This window comes from Lithobates pipiens, unplaced genomic scaffold (assembly GCF_037356315.1).
Source record: "Lithobates pipiens isolate NorthernLeopardFrog02 unplaced genomic scaffold, aLitPip1_a1.2 Scaffold_23, whole genome shotgun sequence".
Classification (NCBI taxonomy): domain Eukaryota; kingdom Metazoa; phylum Chordata; class Amphibia; order Anura; family Ranidae; genus Lithobates; species Lithobates pipiens.
The window spans coordinates 215,077,987-215,101,982 of record NW_027507785.1 but is presented as its reverse complement, the minus strand read 5'-3'; the positions used below and the strand labels follow the sequence as shown (position 1 = coordinate 215,101,982).

General features: G+C 44.0%; 1 protein-coding gene across 1 annotated transcript in view; it reads left to right on the top strand.

Annotated features, from left to right (window-relative positions):
* Nucleotides 1-23,542, top strand: part of NPHS2 (NPHS2 stomatin family member, podocin) — a 99,139-nt gene extending 75,597 nt beyond the window's left edge. Inside the window, exons 7-8 of the mRNA XM_077452839.1 lie at nucleotides 22,941-23,019; nucleotides 23,107-23,542. Coding sequence (XP_077308965.1) covers nucleotides 22,941-23,019; nucleotides 23,107-23,376 — 349 coding nt within the window. The 3' untranslated portion in view covers nucleotides 23,377-23,542. The remainder of the gene's footprint in view (nucleotides 1-22,940; nucleotides 23,020-23,106) is intronic.
* The last annotated feature ends 454 nt before the right edge of the window (nucleotides 23,543-23,996 follow it).

Below are 23,996 nucleotides of genomic sequence, written 5' to 3'. Positions count from 1 at the left end.
CTGACTGAATGCTGATACAGGTGATTTAAACGTGAGCTGGCCAATCACTGTTGTTTCCCAGACACATGCTGTGTCAGGTGAGTTGTGCTGGGTCCTAAAGGGATTATAGTACTGACACCTGCCACCTCCTGACTGCCACCTTCCATGGCCTCCTCCTGGCTGAGGCTTTCCTGTGTATGAAAAAGGGGCATAGTTTTAGTTTTTAGTTCATCAATCACACACAATTTTCTGCTCATGACTGTTGCAAATTGCATTTAATAAATAGAAAAGACTATCATTCTGACCCCAGCATTTTTCATTCTTGTCACAATCATTTGTGGCCACTACTGTTTATTGATATGTAAAACACGTTGGGAAATCAGAAATTGGTTATCAAAACTAACATATATTTAACATCATTAATTTGACAACCAGAAATATTTTGAAGAATGCTATACCAGACTCAAGCTGGGCTCCTCCACATGTGGCTGCCTGGAAGACCCAGGCTGGTTGTTGGAAGCCTCAGCTGGGGGGAAGGAAGCCTTGAAGGAAGACTGGAGAGTGCTGTCCTGGGTTCAGTCTGGCCTGCCAGAAAATGAAGTCTGTCATAGTACCACAGCCTGGGTACATAAATGTCATCTGCTGCAGCTCCTGATCTCAGGGAATCCTGGACCTTCTTGACCTTTCTAATATAAGTGCTCTTCATGCCACCAATTAGGGCCTTCAAATGAGTACATCATGATGAATAATGAGCACAAGTGAAAAAAAATGATATTTTTCAAAAAATCTGTGACAAAATGATGGACATGAGTGTCCAAACAGAAAGGTGCAATAAAGTGGAGCAACTTCCAGGTGGAATTAGAACATGGAATCCAGATAAAACAGCCGAAAGAATGTTGGCCCCATGCGTTTCGACTCTATGGGTCTTCCCTGTGGGGAGGCAAAGTTATGCCCCAGTTGAAGACCTATAGAGTCGAAACATTCTTTTGCTCCCAACATTGCTTTTATTTACAAATTTTTATCTAGTGATTGTGTCATTTTGCCATAGACTTTTTGAACAATATCATTTATTTTTTACTTGTGCTCATTATTCATCATAATGTTCTCATTTCAATATATCACTTATATATTATAGTGTGTTCACAAATTCTCTCAGTCACATTTGTCATTAATGATAGTTTCCGCTAGTCTTTGTATTGTTTTACACAATCCATGTGATAAAGTGGGTTCACGCTCAGTACATATCCACATATCACTGTGTGTTGATGAGTCATAGATGTTTCTATATATCTAGTTTCATTATCCAGCGCTGCACTATTTTTGTACCCACTGCTGTAAACTTTGTTTGAGTGCTAGCAGCTTTTTTTCCCTTTTCTTTCTTTTTGGTTTATTTCACATTTTTAGGTTTAGAGCAGTTTTTTCTCTCTTTTTTGCACATATTTTGATTCTAGTTGTAAGGCATAGTCTCAAACATTCTGGAGCTCAGAGCTTCCTTCTAGTATTCAGCCCATCCCTGAGGGGGAAGAAAGTCTTGCTACGCAGGGACAACAAAGTGGCGGTGGCCTACATCCAAAGGCAGGGAGGCACCAGAAGTTGAACACATTAATGAGAGAAGTGCACCCTTTTTTCAACTAAGCTCAGGTACACCTAGCAGATCTGAAAGCCATATATATTCCAGCAGCACAGAACCAATTGGCTGCCAATCCGAGCAGGATTTTTTTTTTTAATCAAACAAGGAATGGTCTCTGAATTTACCAAGTCTTCTCTCTCCTAACCCAGACCGGTGGTGTTCCCGATATCGATCTGGCAGTAACTCCCGGGAAAATGTCCAGGGTATCTAGTGAGAGGGGCTTATCCAACAGCAGTGGTGGTTATACTGCTACACCAGCCTTTGATTATTTTCAGCTGGTGTATATCTTTCCCCCAACACCTCTGATCACTAGATTTCTCTCCAGACTCAAAAGATCAACGTAAACGGTGATAGCAGTAATCTCTTGCTGGCCAAGAAGACCATGGTTCATAACCCTTCTACAATTAAGCACAGACAATCCATTGTCTCTTCCAATAATGTCTGCTCTCACAGGGCCAGTTTCTACACCCAGCGCCAGAGAGACTACACCTGATGGCATGGAAATTGTGAGGAATAGGCTTCTAGGGTAAGAATGTTCTCCAAAGGTGGTGAGAGAGGAACAGTGCCACTCTGAGTGCAGTATGTCAGTTGAAATTCAATGTTTAATAAAAGTAACATCCACTCACATTTTGGTGAGATATAACATGCATGGCATAAGTAGCTTGGACTCCTGTAGTCCAGCTGGGCAGCAGTGGTAGTCAGCAGTTTCCGGAGGCTCCGGTGGTTCCCAAGGCTCAGAGGCTGAAGGCGTGCAATCAACAAGCATGTCAGTGGTGATGGATGGGAGGCGTGGTCAAGCTCACGTTTGGAGCATGCGCGCTCCATCAGACATATGGAGCAGCTATCTTTGGTGTGGGTTGTTATGGGGTTGGAGAGGGGCGGTACTTGGGACTGCAACTCACTGTCTGTTGCTTAAAATATTTTTTTCCAGCAAGAACTCATCTATGTGGTCTTTTATTAAACTGTCCAGTATCTTCCCGACTATAGAAGTTAAACGAACAGGTCTATAGTTACTTTGTAAAGACTTTGTTCCCTTTTTAAATATGGGCACCACATTGGCCCTGTGCCAAGCCAGTGGTACCATTCCAGTCATTAACGAGTCCCTAAATATTAGAAACAATGGCCTTGAAATTACAGAGCTCAATTCTTTTAGGATACCTGGGTGGATACTATCTGGTCCAGGTGCTTTATCCATCTTTATTCTGTCCAGATATTTCTAGACCATATCACTTTTGAGCCATTGTGGATCATTTGGGGCTGTGTCACTACCACACCCATTATGCACATGAGCTCCTTCATGCTCCTTTCCATACACAGAGCTGAAGAAAGTATTTAATACATGCTAATATTCCCTCCAAGTCTAAGTCCTGGAGAGCAGACCTCATCCTTGTAAAATGTGCTCTCCTAAAGTTACGTGTTTTTATCTTACCTGTATGCGTTTGTTGCTTGTAATTACTAGCCGGGGCCTCAATAAACTAGACAATAAAATTAACTTGTAATAGGTTTATACATTTTTGCCCTTTAACTGTCCTAGCAGTGCCATTACTCCAGTCAATTTCCAGGTAATTAAAATCCCACATTATTATCACTGACCAAGCCCTTTCCATCTGTCCAAGAAGCTCCACCTCCTCGCTAACACTGGGAGGTCTATAACAAACTCCAGTGATGACCTTTGTAATATGCACACCCATGTAGTTCAACCCATAATGCATCAGACTAATCACACTCTCCATCAACTAGGTCCTCTTTCACACTTGCTTTGAGATCACTTCTTACATAGAGACAGACACCACCACCCCTCTATTTTATCCTGTCTTTCCAAAAGAGAGCAAAGCTAGGAATATTAATAGCCCAGTCATGAGAAGAATGAAGATTCAGCAATGCCAATTAGATCATAGTTCTCCTTGTGCACTAGTGCTTCCAACTCACCTATTTTGCTTGGCAGACTTCTGGCATTGGTGAACAAACACTTTAATTTATTGTCACATTTTGCAAATGTATGTTGCATATTTTTTTATTTTAGTACAAATAGTACCATTTCCAATGGTTGATTGTAACATAGGAACCCTCATATCATTTGCAATAGCCCTCCTCACATCTCTCCCCATTCCACCAACCAATAAGGGCTGGCCCCTGTCTGACCTGTCTGCCCCATTAAAAACAAATTCACCCTCCCCCCACAATCCTAGTTTAAATACTTCTCCAGCCTTCCCATAAACCTCTCCCCCCAGCACAGTAGACCCCCTTCCATTTAGGTGCAAACATTATTAGCATATAGGTTGCAACACAATGAAAAGTCAGCCAAGTGCTCTAAAAACTCAAATCCCTCCACCTTACCTCTGAGCTTGATACTCCCACATCTTCACCCAACTTGGCAAATCTGTTAGGGTGCTCAAACCCAGGGCTGGCCTTCCTTTTCTGTGAGCCCCTAACATTGCCTCTAACTGTATTAACCCATCTTCCTACCTGATAATCCTGACTCACCCCTCCACCCTCCCCATTAACCCCACTAGCCAGTGGACCCTTTTCAAGATTGTCAGTTCTGCCCAGTTTTGCAATTTGCTCCTCCTGGTCTCTAATGTGAGCTTCCAGAAGGGCACCCCACATGTGTCCCAGTGGTATCCATACTGGAGCTGTTGCTCCATTGTTGCACTGCACAAAACCTTCAATCTTGCTAACCCCCATTTTCCCAGTTACAATTATAAAATTACTAACAGGGAATTTCAGATGTTACTTACAGGTTTGACGACTCCTGTCATAACCTCCTGTTTTCAACTCTGGTTTTTAACTCACCACTTAGTCCAGTTCCACTTGGTCAGAGTTCCAGCAAGCAAAAAGATGGCAAGCTCAAGGATGAGCAGGCTCCGGAATAAGTTCTACGGAAAGTTATATAGGACCTCAAGCACCTGTGACCAATTAACCACTCCCCTTAAATAGTAGTCTGAAGGAAGGAAAGAAAAAGGCTGTTTAAAAAGTGACAGAAAAGGTGTTAAAAAAATCGCAGGAAGGGAGAAAAAAATCTGTTGACCCGTATCCACTTATTGAAATAAATTTTTTTTACAAACTACTTAATGGTAGACGTTAAGTTTATAACATAACGTAAGAGGATTGAATTCTCCTAAAAAAAGACACATTATTCTCAAAGAGGTTGAGAGGTATCTTTCAGATATTGTCTTCTTACAGGACACGCATATATCCCTTGATTCCAACATTAGATTGTATTCACATGCGATTCCAGTCTGGTACTATGCTGGCTCACCAAATAAAGGGGCAAAAGGAGTCGCTATTGGAATAGCAAAGAACGTGAGCTTTGTATTGGAAGAAAGGAAGGTAGACCCAGACGGTCATTTTTTGTTCCTAAAAGCGACTCTGCAAGGAAAAATATATACTTTGACCAATGTTTACTGCCCTAATAAATTACCAAAAAAATATTTAAATGGGGTCTTGAATGCTTTGTCTGAATTTAAGCAAGGACAGGTGATCCTAGCAGGAGATTTTAATTTCTCAATGGATTCCGACCTTGATAATACGTCTCATGCACCACCTCAAGAAAATAAACAACTAAGATTATTAAAAAATAAATAAAAATGTTTGGATATATGGAGAATAAGGAACCCGAAAAAAAAAAAAGGATTATACATATTATTCTATGGTGCATGATACGTACGCGAGACTGGACTATATCCTTGTTGACCATGAAACACTGGAAAGCATAGTAGACACAGCTATTGAAATGATCGCTGCATCGTATCACGCGCCAATGACAGTTTTAGGGATATGGAGAGCAGAAAGGGTACCTGGAGACTTAATGAAGATCTAATAGAAGATGTAGAAGTAGAGAGAACTATAAAAACTGAGATTGAACAATATTTTAAAATTAACGATACAACAAAAGTGTCTAAAGCAACACTCTGGGCCCATAGGGCCTTGATACGGGAGAAATTAATTTCCATCGGATCGGGATAAAAAAAGGAAAGAGAACAGAAAATGAAAAACATAATAAAAGAATTACATGAGTTAGAGCAAAAGCATAAGATGCATTTAGATAGAAATATACAACAGGAGATTATTATAAAGCAAGGACAATTAAACAATATGATACAGCAGGAGACCAGAAAAGTATTTAACCACTTGCTTACTGGGCACTTAAACCCCCCTCAGTCCCAGACCAATTTTCAGCTTTCAGCGCTGATGCACTTTGAATGACAATTGCGTGGGCATACAACACTGTACCCAAATGAAATTTTTATCATTTTTTTCCCACAAATAGAGCTTTCTTTTGGTGGTATTTAGTTACAGCTCGGAGTTTTATTTTTTGCTAAACAAACAAAAAAAGATGCAAAAAAAAAAAAAAAAAAATCATGTTTTAATAGTTTGTTATAAAATTTTGCAAACGGGTCATTTTTCTCCTTCATTGAAGTGCGCTGATTAGGCGGCACTGATAGGCTGCATTGGTGGGCACTGATGGGCTGCATTGGTGGGCACTGATGGGCTGCATTGGTGGGCACTGATAGGCTGCACTGGTGGGCACTGATAGGCATAGTTAAGGCGGCACTAATAGGCACAGATAAGGCGGCACCGATGGGCACAGATAAGGCGGCACTGATGGGCAAAGATGGGCACAGATAAGATGGCACGGATGGGTGGCACGGATAAGTGGCACGGATGGGTGGCACGGATGGGCACTGATAGGTACCACAGATAGATGGGACTGATGGGCACTGATAGGTGGCACTGATAGGTGGCTCTGATAGGTGGCACTGCTGGGCACTGATGGGCGGCACTGCTGGGCACTGATGGGCGGCACTGCTGGGCACTGATGGGCGGCACTGGGGTGCAGCACCTTTGAGGCAGATTTTGGGTGGCACTGTGGGTGGCACTGCGGGTGGCACTGTGGGCACTGCTGGGTGGCACTGTGGGCACTGCTGGGTGGCACTGTGGGCACTATGGGCACTGCTGGGTGGCACTGACAGGGGGGCACTTACTTTATTTCAGGATGGCACTGCGGGTGGCAGGTGGGCACTGGCAGGGGGCAGGTGTCCGCTGGATATGCTGGCCGTGATCGGGACTGATGTCCCGAACACGGCCGCCGGCGATCGGCTTTTTTTTTTTCTCCTCGCGCTGTCAGCGCGAGGAGGAATACTAGCCGATTACCGGCTCCGTTTTATCACATGATCAGCTGTCATTGGCTGACAGCTGATCACGTGATAAGGGGTCGGGATCGACCCCTTACACGGATCGGTGATCAGGCGAGTCTCACGGACTCGCCGATCACAGAGCGCGCCGCGCGCGCCCCTCAGGGGGCGCGCAGGCCGCTCGTAACCAGGACTACGTCAATAGACGTAGTCCCGGAAATGTGGGTCCGCGCTATTGCCGTCATTTTGCAATAGCGCGGTACCCAAGTGGTTAAGAATGTAGCAAAAGAAAGATACATGTGGGGAAATAAATCAGGGAAACACCTTGCAGAGATCTCAAGGGGAAAAAAAACTTTAAACTACATTAAAAAGCTTAAAAATGAGAACAGTGAAATGAAATATAAAACATCGGAGATAGCTAATGCCTTCAAGTCATATTATAAGGCACTATATTCAATCAGAAGTAGAGAGACAGGAGAAGAAAAACAGATTAGAAAAGTTAAAATACAAGAATATCTAGCCGAAGCTAACTTAACTCAAAAATATCAGTAGTAAGTGCAAAGAGATTAGATGATCCAATTACCTCAGACGAAATATAGAAAGCTTTAAATGAAAATATGATAAGAAATTTAAGAAACAACTAGCCCCAGAACTAAATGTAAATATCTGAATAAAATAGGTGAGAACAAGGAAATAAGGAAGGAATCCCTGTTGGCAAACATAACTGTTATGCCGAAGCCGGGTGAGGATAGAACAATTTGCTCTAATTAGCAGCCTATAGCATTATTAAAGAGGAAGTAAACCCTGATGGGTTTACTTCCTCTTTTTTTCCCTGCAAAGGTAAAGCATAATGGACTACTATGCATCGCATAGTAGCTCATTATGTTTCACTTACCTGACACAGGAGCCAGCGAAGTCGCCGCTGATCCCTGTAGTCCGCCGCGTCCATCTTGCTGGTGGCGTCTCGCAGCTCCGACCAATGACAGCGGCGAAGCCGCGATGACGTCACTCCCGCGCATGCGCACGGGAGTCGCGCCTCGCAGCTCCGCCGCTGTCATACGGCGAGGCCGCGATGACGTCACTCCCGCGCATGCGCACGGGAGTCGACAAATTTGGCAAATCCATTCTTGGATTTGCCGCATTTAGTGCGCATGCGCGCCGCTGTCTACGGCGCATGCGCCGTAGACAGCGGTGCCCATTTTCGGGCAAATATCTCCTAAACCATATAGGTTTAGGAGATATTGCTTGGACCTACAGGTAAGCCTTAATCTAGGCTTACCTATACGTCCAAGTTGTTTGGAAGGGTTTACTTCCTCTTTAAACGCTGACACAAAATTATATACCAAAGTGTTAGCAATAAGATTAAAGAAGCTTATGCCGGAACTAATAAACGACGATCAAGTGGGATTCGTGCCAGGAAAAGAGGGGAAGGATAACAGTTTAAGAACTATGTTAATTTTGAAAAAAGAAAACGAAAACAAGCCCCCAATGATATTAATATTGATCGATTCCGAAAAGGCATTTGATCGAGTAGATTGGTGCATTTTGATGGAAACACTCCAGAGTATAGGTATGGGACAAAAGATGTTGAGATGGATAAACAATTTATATAGGCAGCCAACAGCTAGAGTAGGGGTCAATGGGAGTATGTCATCTGCATTTGAGATGCTTAATGGGACAAGGCAGGGGTGTCCCCTCTCGCCACTCCTGTATGTGATTGCCCTGGAACCATTACTCACAAAAATACAGACATGCAGTTACAAGTACTGCACCTCTCCAACCACATAAAAGCCACACACCAAAGATGGCTGCTCCACATACCTGATGAAGGAGCACGCATGCTCCGAACGCAAGCTCAACCATGCCTCCTGTCCATCACCGCTGACATTCTTATTGTGTGACCGTCTTCAGCCTCAGGAACCACTGACCACCACCATTGCCCAGCTGGACTAAAGGAGCCAAAGCTACTTATGCCATGCATATTATATCTCACCAAAATGTGAGTTGATCTTACTCGTATTAAACATTGAATTTTAACTGACATACTGCACTCAGAGTGGCGGCGCTCCTCTCTCTCACCCATATCCACAGAGTCGCTTCTCTACAGCTGGCTGTCCACAGTGATACAGATCAGAACCCCTAAACCGTGGTCTGGTCTCAGCAGTGAGTGAACTTTGCCTACTGGCACACCTGAACCTTGGAACTATTTCAATATTGCACTAGCTGTGTTTCTAGCACTCCATCTTTTTTCATTTTAATCTCAAAAGGTAGCTACTTTGCTACAAGCCAGGAAAACCACTACTAATAACACATAGAAGAGCGTGGAAAAAATGACTTCACTTACTCAACAGCAGGAGATCCATTGTCTACTGAAGCATCACAATTTCTTGAATTTCTTCAATCAGGTCTGGACAAAGGGTTAAGTTAAAATACCCTTAAAGTACAATTTTCTGCCTTATCTACCATGACAGGAGAAAAATGGGCTTTAGATTCCCCCGTCATACAATTCATAAGAGCATGCTTAAAAAAAAAGACTCTCAGGAAACCAACAATTTCAGCATGGGATCTTTCTGTAGCGCTAGAAGCATTATCACATGCTTCATTGTACCCTATTTAGTCAATATCCTTAAGGGATTTAACTTTGAAAGTAACCTTCCTCATTTCTATAACTTCAGAAAAAAGCATTATTGATAAAAGAACCCTACCTGATTTTCTACCCGGATAGAGTGATTCTGAGGTCCTCGGATCGCTTCATACCTAAAGTAGCCTCTTCATTCCACTTCAACCAAGAAATAAGCCTACCAGCTTACTTAGTGACCAAGAAGAACCACATCTTTTGGACAGCAAATGTAGTATTAGCTTGTATCTATCAGCTACTAGTTAATTTAGAAAGACAGACCATCTCCTAATTATCCCTCATGGCTTTAGGAAAGGCCAAGCAGCATCATTACGCACGGTAGCTTCATGGCTGGTGAAAACCATCAAGAAGGTATAGTCGGTACAGCAACTCTCAATAACTGAGGGCTTAAGGGCTCACTCTACTAGTGCAGTGGCAAGCTCATGGGAAGCATATTGCAGGGTGTCCCTGGAAACAATATGTAAAGCTGCAACTTGGTCTTGCAGAAACACACTTATGTCACATTATGAGGTGTATCCCCCTCAAATAACAACTGCGGAATTTGGGAACAATTATTCAAGCAAATTCCTCAGTTTCTTGTTAATAAAATACTTCCTGGCTGGCGAGTTATTTCCCATTGTATGCTGCCATGATGCATCAGGAAAATGGTGTAAAATTGTGTACTAACCTTTCAGTAGTTTTCCTTTCCTCACGCACCCTCATGGCAGCATACAGATTCCCACCCATTGAGATGATGGATAAGGAGAATGCTGTGGTGGGTTCCTCTCTAAAATGTATAGCTAACCAGTCCTACCAGGTTGTGGGGGCGGAGTCACAACTCAGTGTATGCTTTCATTAAGATGTGTCAGGAAAGGAAAATTACGGAAAAGTGGGTATATAATTTTCAGTTTTTCAACTTCTCTTATCCCTAAGGGCTTGGTCACCCTAGAATGCAGTATAGGAAAGCCACGTTCCCTTGTGGATTCCCACACAGTATTCCAATTGCACTGCCCTTGTCATCTGCTGTGAGGATCAGTGCAAATGTTAACAACTCCCCAAATGCTGGACTCAAACCCAGAGTGTTTGCCCGCACCGGATCGCATAGTACAAAAGTACCATGTGATGCAGTTGCCATGCAGTTCAAAAAGTAGTGCATGCCCTACTTTCAGTGTGGTAAGATCTCAGATCATGCAAAATTAATGGGGCTGAAATCGCTCCACACAGAATAGCATGTGAATTGCACAGGAACTACACAACATTCCTGTGCAATTCACATGCAGCTCCTAGGGAGAAATAGCCCATTCATGTAAATTCTAAGTCCTCACAACCCTTCTTCTGCTACAGTGAGTAAGTGCTGAACAGGTGGTGTAATAGTTAATAAAAAATCCCAAGAGTTGTAGAAGCAATAATAACCATCACAATATTATTTTTTTACCTTAAAATGGTTGTAAACCCTTACATATACTCAGTGAAGTAACTGGCCTCAGGCGATACACAGAGATATAACAAATCCTTCTACAGAAGTTGTACCTGTTTATCTGCAGTCTTCTCTTGTCTGCATCCGTTCAAAGGCCATAATTTATAAGCTTGTCTGAGCATTCAGAAAAAAGGGGAGGAGAGCTGAAGTTACACTCTACAGAGCTCAGTAAGGACAGCTCTGAGAGCTGATTGGAGGGCAGGGACCACCCCCCCCCCCCTTCACAAAGCACACAAGAACAAAGCTTTAAATCAACTGGAACTCCCTCACCTGTCACCTTTATTCTCTTGGTGTCAGGAAAACTTGACAAAAATTATTCATGCTGATAGCGGAGTAATGAAGCTGCAGACAGAATTTACGTATATTGCTCTTAATTGAGACAAGTGTATATAGTGTGTATATAGTTTTTGGTTTCTCTGCCTAACAGGGAGAGAGCTTGGAAAATGTATGTGCTGTCTACTTAAAGCGGAGGTCCACCCTAAAGTGGAGCTTCCACTCATTGGAACCCTCCCCCCCTCCGGCGCCACAATTGGCACCTTTCAGGGGGGAGGGGGGTGCAGATATCTGTACAGTACAGGTATCTGCACCCACTTCCGGCATAGATATCTGCAGAAGGTACGCCCCTTTCCGCAGAATCTACGCCCCTTTCCGAAGGTCCCCCGCTGTCTGCTGGGAAACACATGGATCCCAGAGACAGCGGGGACCATCCTTATTGCGCAGCGCGACTCGCGCATGCGCAGTATAGAACTGGGAAATGAAGCCGCAAGGCTCCACTTCCTGATTCCCATACCCAAGATGGCGGCAGCAGCACCCGAGAGACGATCGAGAGATCAGCTTCGGTGCCGACATCGTGGGCGCGCTGGGCGGGTAAGTGTCATTATTTTAAAAGTCAGCAGCTGCAGTATTTGTAGCTGCTGGCTTTTTTTTTAAAAAACGGCAGACTCCCGCTTTAACAGAGGCTGTGATTGTTTAGCAGAGTCTGCTCAGTGTGCTATGGTGCTGTTCATGCTGTCTTGAAATTTCACATTGGTCCAGTAGATATGGGAGGTACTGGAAAGTGGGTGAAAACCTTGCAGATGAGAGCACGGATGTCTATACAGCCCTGGCCAATTAGAAGAGGGTATGTCCCAAGGTATGCTTTGTAACTGTATTTATATCTGATGAGCACATGGGCTCTGGGTCTTCCTCTACAGCAGCCATCACTAAATGGCATACTGCGGTTTGTGTCATCATCAAGCCGACATTGGCAGCAGGACGGCTCCATATGGATGGTCGTAGGCAGGGAGCTAATATCGGAGGCAATACAGCTGTAGATGGAAGGCAGGAGTTTAAGTTAACTAGCAGGTGATTGATTGCTAGTAACCAATCACAAGCTGGTTACTAGGACAATTTGTGCAGATCCTGCCCTCCTTCTGGGACTGTCCTGCTTTTGATGACAGCCTCCTGTCTCCCGCTTTCCATGCAGAGCTGTCCTGCTGCCAATGTCAGCTCTAGACTGATGTTCCTCCTGCCTTGTGTAGGTAGGACATTAAATTGAGCTGTGAATGATGTGGAGGAAGCCAAGGACAATGTGAAGGGGGCAGAGGACAGGAACCTGGAGGAGGTGGGCGATCTATAGGGGGTGGGGGGGAGTTGAGGACAGAAATGTAAGGGGGGAGGGGTGAGGACAGAAATGTAAAGGGGAGGGAGGGGGAGGACAGGAATGTAAAGGGGTAGTGGGAGTGAGGACAGGAATGAAAAGAGGTAGTGCAGGTGAGGACAGGAATGTAAAGGGGTAGTGAGGGTGAGGATAGGAGTGTAAAGGGGGAGGAGGGGTGAGTATAGGAATGTAAAAGGGTGGGGGCTGTGATGACAGGAATGTGATGGGTGGATAAAGACAGGAATGTATAAAGGGGGCTGAGGACAGGAATCTGAAGGAGGAGGGGGTGATATAAGGGGGGGAATAGGGATAGGAATGTAAAGGGATGTGGGGGAGGGGGTGATATGAAGGGGGCTGGGGACAGCAATGTGAAGGGGGATGTGTTTTGAAGGGGGGCTGCGATGTAGAGGGGGGGTTTGATGTGCAGGGGGGACTGAGAACACTGTTGTAATTACGGGACTGAGGTGTGAAGGATCTGAGGCTAGATTTATAACATTGCTAACTTTGTTCTGCATGTAGACAGCCCATTAGTTTCGATGGGCTGTCTTACATGCAAAAACACAGAAAAGGTAATCCATGACCCTTTTAAATTGCACTGCACCAAGCTGGTATGGTGCTCACAAAAGCTGGTGTGGCGTTTACCAATGCTTCAAGGTGCCATTAAGCATCAAACATACGATTCAGACCCCTGCTGGAAGAAAACTTTAGTGATTGGACCATGAAGAGTTTTAATTAAATACCCTTGCTCTAAAGAGAGAGCTGTAGGTGGGGAGGGGGCCTGCTGCCACGCCTCAGCACAGGCTGCCATGCAGCCTCAGGTGGGTGACCTCAGGGCCTTCTCCTAGAAGCTGAGGGAGGATGTCCACGGATCCTGTCTGGTATCACAGATAGGGATCCTAGAGACTTGTTGCTAAATCCCCCTCTCAGTGCTAGAAGTCAGCATACAGGATGTAAGCTAAAAGGGACACTGACTAGTGTCTTGAAGAAGCAAAATCCACTAAATTCCTTCTGCTAAAAAGGAACTGTCCTATTCTGCGCAGCCTGCTGCATAGTTCTGACACTACTACACAGTTCTATTAAGAAGCTGTCCTTGCTTGTGAATGGTTAATTTGGAGTATCCTACTAGATCCCTTCTCCTATCCAAGTTCTCCAACTCAAACAAAAAAAACACATCCCCTAGACTGGTTATTGAAGACAACAAGCAGAAGTTTGTGTGCACCTGGCTGTGTGAAAATAGCCTGTGACTGGCTGTGGATTAATCAGTGGGAGACCCAGGCACAAATATTCAAGCGGCTCCTGCGGGGGTAGCACTACACTTGTGCATGCAATTGAGTTGATTTACTAAAGCCAAACAGGCTGTTCGATTTGCAAGGGAAGTTTCACTTTGCAAAGGAATTTGTCTCATTTTGGCCAGAATCGTGCAGCTCTAGCTAGAGGTTATGGATCCAGTTCCCACTGACCCCCTTATGCACCTATCACTCAAATGGTATCACAAATCTATGCCGCATGGACTGGGAGAAGAAGGGGATCCAGTCTCTGAGTCAATAAGTAATGGTTTACTGCAGGGTCAAGAATGAGAAGTGGAGGTGGAAGACACCCATCTCTCAGCTATATACTGAGTATTCCTATACATAGGGCAGGGGGCCTTATGAAGAAGGCATTGGATCATCAAAACGTAGACAAGAGTTGTGTTCTAAAGAAGGGATCCTCAGTAGTTCAATTACCCACTTCAGTCTTTATGTATAAGGGCAAAACGCAAAGTGTAGTCTTTGGAAGGGTCAGGAGTGGGGTCATTATGTTGCAAAGATTGATACCCTCTGATCCCAGCAGATATCTCTGGCACCCTGGCAAGGTTCTTAAGGTAACTGGGGGGAGGGGGGGGGGGGGGAACAGACCTCTAGGTATCATAACATGAGAGCTTCAATGTTCATAGTCGTAATAACCATTCCAGAAAAAAAAACGCTTCATTGTATAGACTTGATGATGTTAGACCCCCAAGAATCCTTAGGCGAGGAGAGTTTGTTTTACTCCCGATGTGAGTACAAGGTCCACATCCACAAGCAAGAAAGCTTCCAGAATTTCCTGCAAATAAAGCAGAGTGGAGAGTGAGAGGTAGGGTGGAAGGAAAAAAATAGGAGAAAAGGAGTGGGGGGGGGGGGGATAAAGGTGTCAAATAGAGGGAAGTAAAAGAATTGAAGGGAGGAGGAAAGGAAGGATGATTTTTCAGAAGTAGTAGCTATTAGATAATTAGAGGCTAATAGAGCAGGATTCTGAAAGAAGCTAGTGGGAGTGGCATGTATCTTGACTAGTGGGGCTTTAATAGGTTCAGTAAGCATTAACCTATAACCTCATTAACAAGCCTGCGATTTCTGTAGAGATGTGAATCATCTTAACAATTATAAACATAATGATGTTGAGCCTTTATTGAGGCAGGACACTTTGGACAAGGCCTTGTCTACAATATATAAACAACTGTTCAGTGAGGGAGGAAATCTCCTTGCAAAGTATAGGGCGGTTTGGGGTGAGATGGACGGGGATGACTGGGATGATGTACGGGACGTTAATTTTACTAGATTGGGCTCTGCTAGAGACCAACTCATTCAATTCAAATTCCTGCATCGCATATATCTTACTCCAGCTAGATTGGCTAAGATGTTCCCTACCCAGTCACCTGATTGCTGGTGGTGCAGTTCACTCACTACCAATTTCATGCATATTTTTTGAAATTGCTCGAACATTCAAGTATTTTGGAAGGGGGTCACAGAATGTATAACAGAAGTAACAGCCATTCCCATACAGTCCACAATAGAGGTGTGCCTTTTGGGATTGGTGGACAATCTAGCCCCAAAAAGAGTAACTCGTACTTTGCTGACGATCCTAATCTATTACACTAGGAAAATTATAGTGTTATCATGGAAAAAGCCTAATCCTCCATCTGTATCAGCGTGGAAGGGAGTGGTTAATAGGGTTGCACCTTTATACAAGGCTACATACATTAGCAGGGGCATGCCACAAAAATTTGATAAAGTGTGGGGCAGTTGGATGAATAGTGAAACTACGGTGGCGGATTGAGTGGCACCTAATGAAATGCACCTGCAGTGGGTTTTAACATGTATGTAACTATATGACATATCTAAATGTACCATGAACCGTTATTGAGAAAAGGTGGCCTTATTATTATTATTTAGATTTTTCACCGAGCAAGGGTCTGGAGGGAGGAGGGGAGGAGAGTCACTGCTGAAGAAATGTACATAGTTTTTTTTGTGTGTGGCCCATTGGGTTTTGTATATACCTGTTGTTATGTTAAAAAGTAATAAATAAAAAACTAAAAAAAAAAAAAAAAGTATAAACATTCTGTATTGACAGTAGATATGACCATTGGCTTCCAAAAGGCTCAGAGGGGAGCATAAATAGTCTGGTAAACTGTAGAATAAATGGAGAGACATACAGTAGGTCAACTTGGTTAGCCTGGAGTCCATGTTCTTCTATTCCTTGAAGGCTCCTAGCAGATTGTCCTAAAGTAAATCTAAACCCAATCACTAAAATCTCATAAAGTCTTCATATACATTTTCAAAATTCATTTTCAGGCTTTTTAAATCTGCAGCTTTAATGATATGATCACCAGGTATAATCTTAATTAAAGTGGTTGCTTAGACAGGTTCTGTCACAAAGGTTTCCAGTGACTGTTTTAACATACTTTACATGTTCCACTATTGTTGCTGTCACCTTTTTTAGATGTGCTTTCAGTACACTCAAAACAGCTGTGGCCTTGGTCAATGCATAAGTGTTTCATTCCATTTTCTGTGGAATAAGGTTATATTCCGCTCATTAAGTTAATGCTTTAGGCCACTCACAAAGGAGCTTCATTTTGCCACCCACAATATCAGCATGTTCTCTCCTCTCCAAGGCAGTTTTGGGTGTTCCCTGTTTGGATGCAGCACTATAGAAACAGTGTTTTATTTATATAAATCGATCTCCTGATGAAGCAATCAAACTATGAAACATGTCAGGACCTTTAAACACTTTCCTGCATTATTTCCTATTTCTTGTCCTGTTTCAATGATATACATAGCTATGTAGACAAAATATATATGTTATAGGACTTGGCAGGATTGGCACTCTCTCAGAAATAATTACACACTAATTTAATGTTCATATATATGATTTTATGAAGATTTTATTTAACTAATAATGATATGAATAAAAAAGGTCTATATTTGTTATTGGCTGTATGTCTACCTTTTTTGAGGGGGGGGGGGGGGGGGTGGATGGGTTATGTTTACAACATTAAAGTCCTTTTATCTTTCCCCTTTTTGATTCCAAGTTTTAATTTAGGATGCGGTGCCAACTAAAGCCGGACCAGAGTCTTGTAGATTGAGGGAATTATTGGTTTATCTCAGGAGTTAATCCCCTTTTTAATGCATGCCAATATTCTGTTTGCTTTGCTTGCAGCAGCTTGGCATTGCATGCCATTGCTGAGCCTGTCATCTACTAAGACCCCCAGGTCCTTTTCCTTCCTAAAATCCCCCAGAGGTTCTCCCCATAGTGAGTAGATTGCATTCATATTTTTGCCACCCAAATGCATTCTTTTAAATTTTTCTACATTGAACCTCATTTGCCATGTAGTTGCCTCATTTGCCATACAAATCGTATTCTCATATCACCTCCCTTACTCTTCTGCTTCTCCTAACCACTGGAGATATTTCCACAAACCCTTGGCCTCCCTTCTTTAACTGTACCCAACACACCCATCACCATCACCCTACACCCTCTGGTAGTAGTCGCAAACTACGTAATTTAGTCTCCATGCCTCTTCTTCCCAATGCCAGCCTCTCCCTCAGCTGTGCCCCCTGGAACGCCCGCTCTGTCTGTAACAAACTCACCGCTGTTTATGACCCTTTTGTCACAAATTTCTTTAATCTACTTGCTGTCACTGAAACCTGGCTCCACAAATCTGACACCCCTTCTCCTGCTTCCCTCTCCCAAGGTGGCCTTCACTGGACTCTCTCCCCTAGGCCTAATAGACGCAAGGGAGGTGGAGTGGGATTCCTCCTATCCCCCCAGAGCACCTTCCAGATTATTCACTCTCCTCCCTCTTTTTTTCCCTCTCAGCATTTGAAGCTCACTGTATATGTCTATTCTCTCTAACTTCCCTAACAATTGCTGTGATCTGCCGCCCCCCTGGACTTTCCTCAACGAGTTTTCTGCCTGGCTTTCTCTCTTTGGAAATTCCCACAATCCTTCTCTGTGATTTCAACATCCCTGCTAATACAAACACTCCTGCTACTTCTAAACTTCTTAATCTAACCTCTTAATTTGACCTTAAGCAATAGGTACAGGCTTCCACTCTGATGGCAAAACCCTTGACCTTGTATTCTCCTACCTATGCACTCCATGCAACTTCTCCTCTGTCTTCCACCACCTTTCTCTCCAATCGCCTAACCATCACCCGCAGAAACTTTCACAACTTCAACTCTTCTCTCCTTTATTCTGCTACTGACCACCTCTGACAAAATGTCTCCCCTGTCCTGCCCCAACCAAGCCACTTCCATCTACAATAAATCCCTGTCCTCCACCCTGAACAAGCTCACTCCCCTCACTACATGCAGAATCGGTCCTCGACCCCTTACAACCCTGGCAAACAGATGACACTAAAATTCTCAAAAAACGTAGTCGCGCTCTTGAGCATCTGTGGCACAAGACTAAGTCTATCAAAGACTTCAATCAATACAAATCTACCCTCCATAAATACTACTCTTTCCTTCACACCGCCAAGCAGACCTATTTTACAACTCTTATTAACACTTTCTCATCCAGTCCCTGTAAATTCTTCTCTACCTTCAACTCTCTACTTCGTCCTCCACCACCTCCACCCACTGACTCACACACTGACCAGGAGATTGCTAATAGCTTCAAAAACAAGATTGATACAATTCGTGATGAAATCTCCACTCTACAGGTATCTCCCCCAGTTAAGACCCCATATCAACAGGTACAACTGACACCCCCCTTATTCAAATCTACTACTACACACTAAGTTGCTAAACTCCTTTCTCATGCCCACCTAACCACCTGTCCCCTATTCCCTCTAAAATACTACGATCGCCCTCTGACTCTCTAACCCACAAGACCCCATATCAACAGGTACAACTGAAACCCCCCTTATTCAAATCTACTACTACACACTAAGTTGCTAAACTCCTTTCTCATGCCCACCTAACCACCTGTCCCCTATTCCCTCTAAAATACTACGATCGCCCTCTGCTCTCTAACCCACATTTTCAATTTCTTCCTCACCTCTGGCATTTTCCCCAATGCTCTAAAACATGCACTGGTTACCCCCATACGTAAAAAGCCATCCTTGGACCCTACCAATCTTAACAACCAAGCCTTATCTCCTTGCTCCCCTTTTCCTCTAAACTCCTTGAATGCCTAGTTTACAATCAACTGAGTGACCACCTCATTAAGAATAACTTTCTTGATCCTCTTCAATCTAGATTTTGCCCTCAAAACTCCACAGAAACTGCTCTTTTAAAACTCACAAATGACCTACTAACTGCAAAAACCAACGGACACTATTCTGTACTCCTACTTATGGACCTTTCAGCCGCTGTCATGGTTATGCAGTGATCTTCCTCTGTTTGCTTACCTCCCCTCATGTGTTCTGACAAAGAGGCCAGCCACTTCCACCTGGTGGTTTTTATAACCTCTCCTCTAAGCATGGCTCCACCCCAGGCCCTATCAGGGAACCCTATATTAACCTGTGCACTGCAAGCCAGCGGTGCTGATCAACCATTGTGTATTCATTGTGTGTTTGGCTTCCTGTTTCCTGCTTGCCGTGTGCTCTACGTTTGTCTCTGTTACTGACCTTGGCGTGTTCTCAATGATTCCTGTCTGCTTGTGACCTTGACCTTTTGGCAAGTCCCTGACCATCCCTGTCTGCCTGTGACCCTGAACCTTTGGCATGTACTCTGTTCCTGTCTGCTAGTTGCCCTGACCTCTGCCTTATTCCCTTACTATCCTTGTCATCCCAGCCTGCTGCTTCCTTCTCCTGTAGTCTACTGTGAGCGTGAGCTGTGAGACCCTAGGGGCTGCGACCTGGAGCCAGACTGCAGCGAAGTCCATCCTCACCACTGGAGGCTCTGGCGAACACCTGCTGGCTCTTACACTCCGCGCCTTGGGAATCTATGCTCCAGCTCCCATTGGGATTTGTTAGTGATCCTGTAGACCTGTGTCTTGAATCTCCCTGGGTACAATCCGCAGCAGTCAGTCCTAAGGTCCACTACCTAGCGGTGCTCTTCCGACTCCTATGGAGTGCATCTGTCACCTGGTCTCAGGTGACCTGACAGCTGCCTTTGACACGGTTGACCACCCCCTCCTTAAAAAAAAACTTTACTCCCTCTGTCTCCGTCACTGTGCTCTTCAGTGGCTCTCATCCTACCTATCCCAACGAACCTTCAGTGTCACTTACAATTCTACTTCCTCCACTCCTCTTCCCTTCTCTATCGGGGGTCCCCCAAGGTTCTGTTCTTGGACCTCTTTTATTTTCAATCTACACCTCTTCCCTGGGTCAGCTGATAGCCTCTCACGGCTTTCAATATAATTTCTATGCTGTGGACACACAAATCTGTCTCTCCACCCCTCAACTCACTCCATCAGTCTCTTCACGCATCACTAACTTACTAACAGACATATCTGTATGAATGTCACACCACTTCCTCAAACTCAACTTGTCCAAAACCGAGCTTATAATATTTCCTCCCCCATGTGCCTCCTTCCCTTGACGTCTCTGTCAAGAGCAATGGCACAACCATACACCCATCTGTCAGTGTGCTAGGTGTTATCCTGGACTTTGAACTCTCCTTTCAGCCCCACATCCAATCACTTTCCAAATCTTGCCACCTCAACCTCCACAAAATCTCTAAACTACGTCCCTTTCTAACCAATGAAACCACAAAGCTCCCGATTCACTTCCTGGTTATCTCTCGCCTTGGCTACAGCAACTCCCTCCTCATTGGCTTACCTTTAAATATACTATCCCCCCTTTAGTCCATGATGAATGCTGCTGCCAGACTCATCCACCTTACAAACTGCTCAGTGTCTGCCACCCCTCTCTGCCAATCCTTCCATTGGCTGCCACTCACCCAACAAATTAAAGCGGAGGTTCACACAAAAATTGAACCTCCGCTTTTCGAAACCCCCCCCTCCGGTTTCACATTTTACACCTTTCGGGGGGTTCAGATACCTGTCTAAGACAGGTATTTGCACCCACTTCCGGGCATAGACTCCCACGGGAGTCTATGCCTCTTTCTGTCCCACTGCACCGTCTGCTGGGACACACAGGTCCCAGAGACAGGGTGGACCATTCTCCTTGTGCTGCGTGACTCGCGCATGAGCAGTAGGGAAGCAAGAAGTGAAGCCGCATTGCTTCACTTTCTGATTCCCTCCCCGAGAATGGCGCCGGCAGCAGCCGAGAGCTGAGTGATTGCTTGGCTTCAGCTGTCGACATCGCTGGACTCCAGGGAAGGCAACTATGCATTTATTAAAAGTCAGCAGCTGCAGTATTTGTAGCTGGTGGCTGTTAATAATTTATCTTTAGGTGGACTCCCTCTTTAAATTCAAAATACTACCAATAAGTTACAAAGCCATCCACAACTCTGCCCCTAGCTACATTATTAGCCTAGTCTCAAAATACAAACCTAATTGCCCTCTTCATTCCTCCCAAGACCTCCTGCTCTCTAGCTCCCTCATCACCTCCTCCCATATTCGCCTCCAGGACTTCTCCCGAGCCTCACCCATCCTCTTGAATTCGCTACCCCAATCTGTCAGAAGGTCTCCAAATGTATCTACTTTTAGGCGATCCCTGAAAACCTTCCTCTTCAGAGAAGCCTATCCTGCTTCCATCTAACAACTGCACTATTTTCTCCATTAGCTCACCCCCCACAGCTATTACCCTTTTGTATAACTTGACCCTCCCACCTTGATTGTAAGCTCTAACAAGCAGGGCTCTGATTTCTCCCTGTATTGAATTGTATTGTAATTGTACTGTCTGCCCTAATGTTGTAAAGTGCTGCGTAAACTGTCGACGCTATATGAATCCCATATAATAAATATAATAATAGTTGCCTACCCCATTCATTTGTGCGGATCTTCTTGCAAGGTTTCCACATCCTGTAGAGAAGTTTTTGCGCTGCTTAGCTTAGTATCATCTGCAAATCCAGAGATTGAGCTGTTTATCCCATTCTCCAGGTCGTTTATGAAAAAATTTAATAGGATTGGTCCCAGGGTAGAAACCTGGGGGACCCCGCTTTCCAACCCGCACCATTCCGAGTACTCACCATTTATCACGACCCTCTGAACTCACCCCTGTAGCCAGTTTTCAATCCATGTACTATCAAATGCTTTTGCAAATTCCAGATACACCACGTCTATGGGCCTTCCTTTATCTAGATGGCAGCTCACCTCCTTATAGAAGGTTAATAGATTGGTTTGGCAAGAATGATTATTAATGAATCCATGCTGATTACTGCTAATGATACCTTTTGTCATTACTAAAATATTGTATATAGTCCCTTGTCATCCCCTCCAATAGCTTGCAAACAATTGATGTTGGGCTAACTGGTCTGTCATTCCCAGGGATGTATCTTGGCCCTTTTTTAAATATTGGTGCTACATTGGCTTTTCTCCAATCAGCTGGTATCATTCCAATCAGTAGACTGTTTGTAAAAATTAGGAACAATGTTCTGGCAATTACTTGACTGAGTTCCCCAAGTACCCTTGGGTGCAAGCCACCTGGTACTGGTGACTTATTGATGTTAAGTTTTTCAAGTCTAATTCTGTCCTCTGTTAGCCATGAGAGTGCTTCCTGTGACATGTCATGAGGATAAGCATTGCAACACTCCAAGGCCGCGTACACACGCGCGGACTGTTCGCCCAACTTTGTCCGCTGAACAGTGTTTGGGTGGACAGTCCGCTCGTGTGTGGGCTTTCAGCGGACAGTTTCAGCGGACAGTTTGACGAACAAGGTTTTACGGAATTTCCGAAAAACTGTCCGCTGAAACCTTGTTTCAGCGAACAGTCCGCTCGTGTGTAGGCTTGTTCGTCAAACTAAGTTCCGCGCATGCTCAGAAAGGATTTACACGCCGAAAGTTGTAATGCAGTGTATAGGACGTCGTATTTTTCGTCCCGTCGTACGTGCCGTTCACGTCATCGCGCACGGTTTCAGCAAACTGTTCGTTCGTCGTGTGTGGCCATGTCCGTCCATGCTAATTTTGAGCGGACTGTTTGCCGAAACTGTTGGACGGACAAAGTTGGGCGAACAGTCCGCGCGTGTGTACGCGGCCCAAGTTCTTATGTTTTATTTACTGTCACTGTAGCAGACCTAAGCATGTCTATTTTGACCCACTAATCATATTAAATAACTGTTTCTGAGTAATGGAGAAATATTCTGTTATTCTTTGCAGTAAAGACGTAAAACTACCAGAAGAGGTCAAGCAGACAATGGCCATTGAGTCGGAAGCACAAAGACATGCTAAAGTAAAGGTATATTTTTTAAGGCTTGGTAGATAGCGATAAGCATTTCTAATTATTCTTTGACTCATGTAATCATTACTTTGTGCTTTATGGCAGATTCTTGCAGCAGAATGTGAGAAGACTGTGTCTGAATCACTGAAAGTAGCAGCAGAAACATTATCTGGATCCCCCACTGCAGTTCAACTCCGTTACCTGCACACATTGCAGTGTATGACTTCTGAAAAACCTGCCACCTTCCTAGTACCTTTTCCCTTTGATCTTATGAATCTCAATGTTTTGCCCAAAGTGCAGCAAAATAACACAGACTCACCCAAATTAGATACAGAAGCAGATCAGGATACCAAGAAGGACTCGCCAATGCTTTAATTTAAAAAAACACTTTGATTATGTTTATCTGATACAATTGTAATACATATTGCCCCATTTTTAGATGCTTAGTTTTGAAATATCTGAATTTCATTTTTTTTTTAGAAAAAAATTAAAAGGACTGAAACCCAGTCTACTCAACTTGCTATCAAAGCTGAAATGTACTGTAGCCTATATATATATATATATATATATATATATATATATATATATATATATATATATATATATATATATACATACATAGTATCTCACAAAAGTGAGTACGCCCCTCACATTTTTGTAGAGTAGTACGTGTACAGCTTGTATAACAGTGTAAATTTGCTGTCCCCCCAAAATAACTCAGCAAACAGCCATTAATGTCTAAACCGCTGGCAACAAAAGTGAGTACATCCTTAAGTGAAAATGTCCAAATTGGGCCCAAAGTGCCAATATTTTGTGTAGCCACCATTATTTTCCAGCATTTCCTTAACCCTCTTGGGCATGGAGTTCATCAGAGCTTCACAGTTTGCCACTGGTGTCCTCTTCCACTCCTCTATGACAACACCACGGAGCTGGTGGATGTTAGAGACCTTGCGCTCCTCCACCTTCCATTTGAGGATGCCCCACAGATGCTCAAT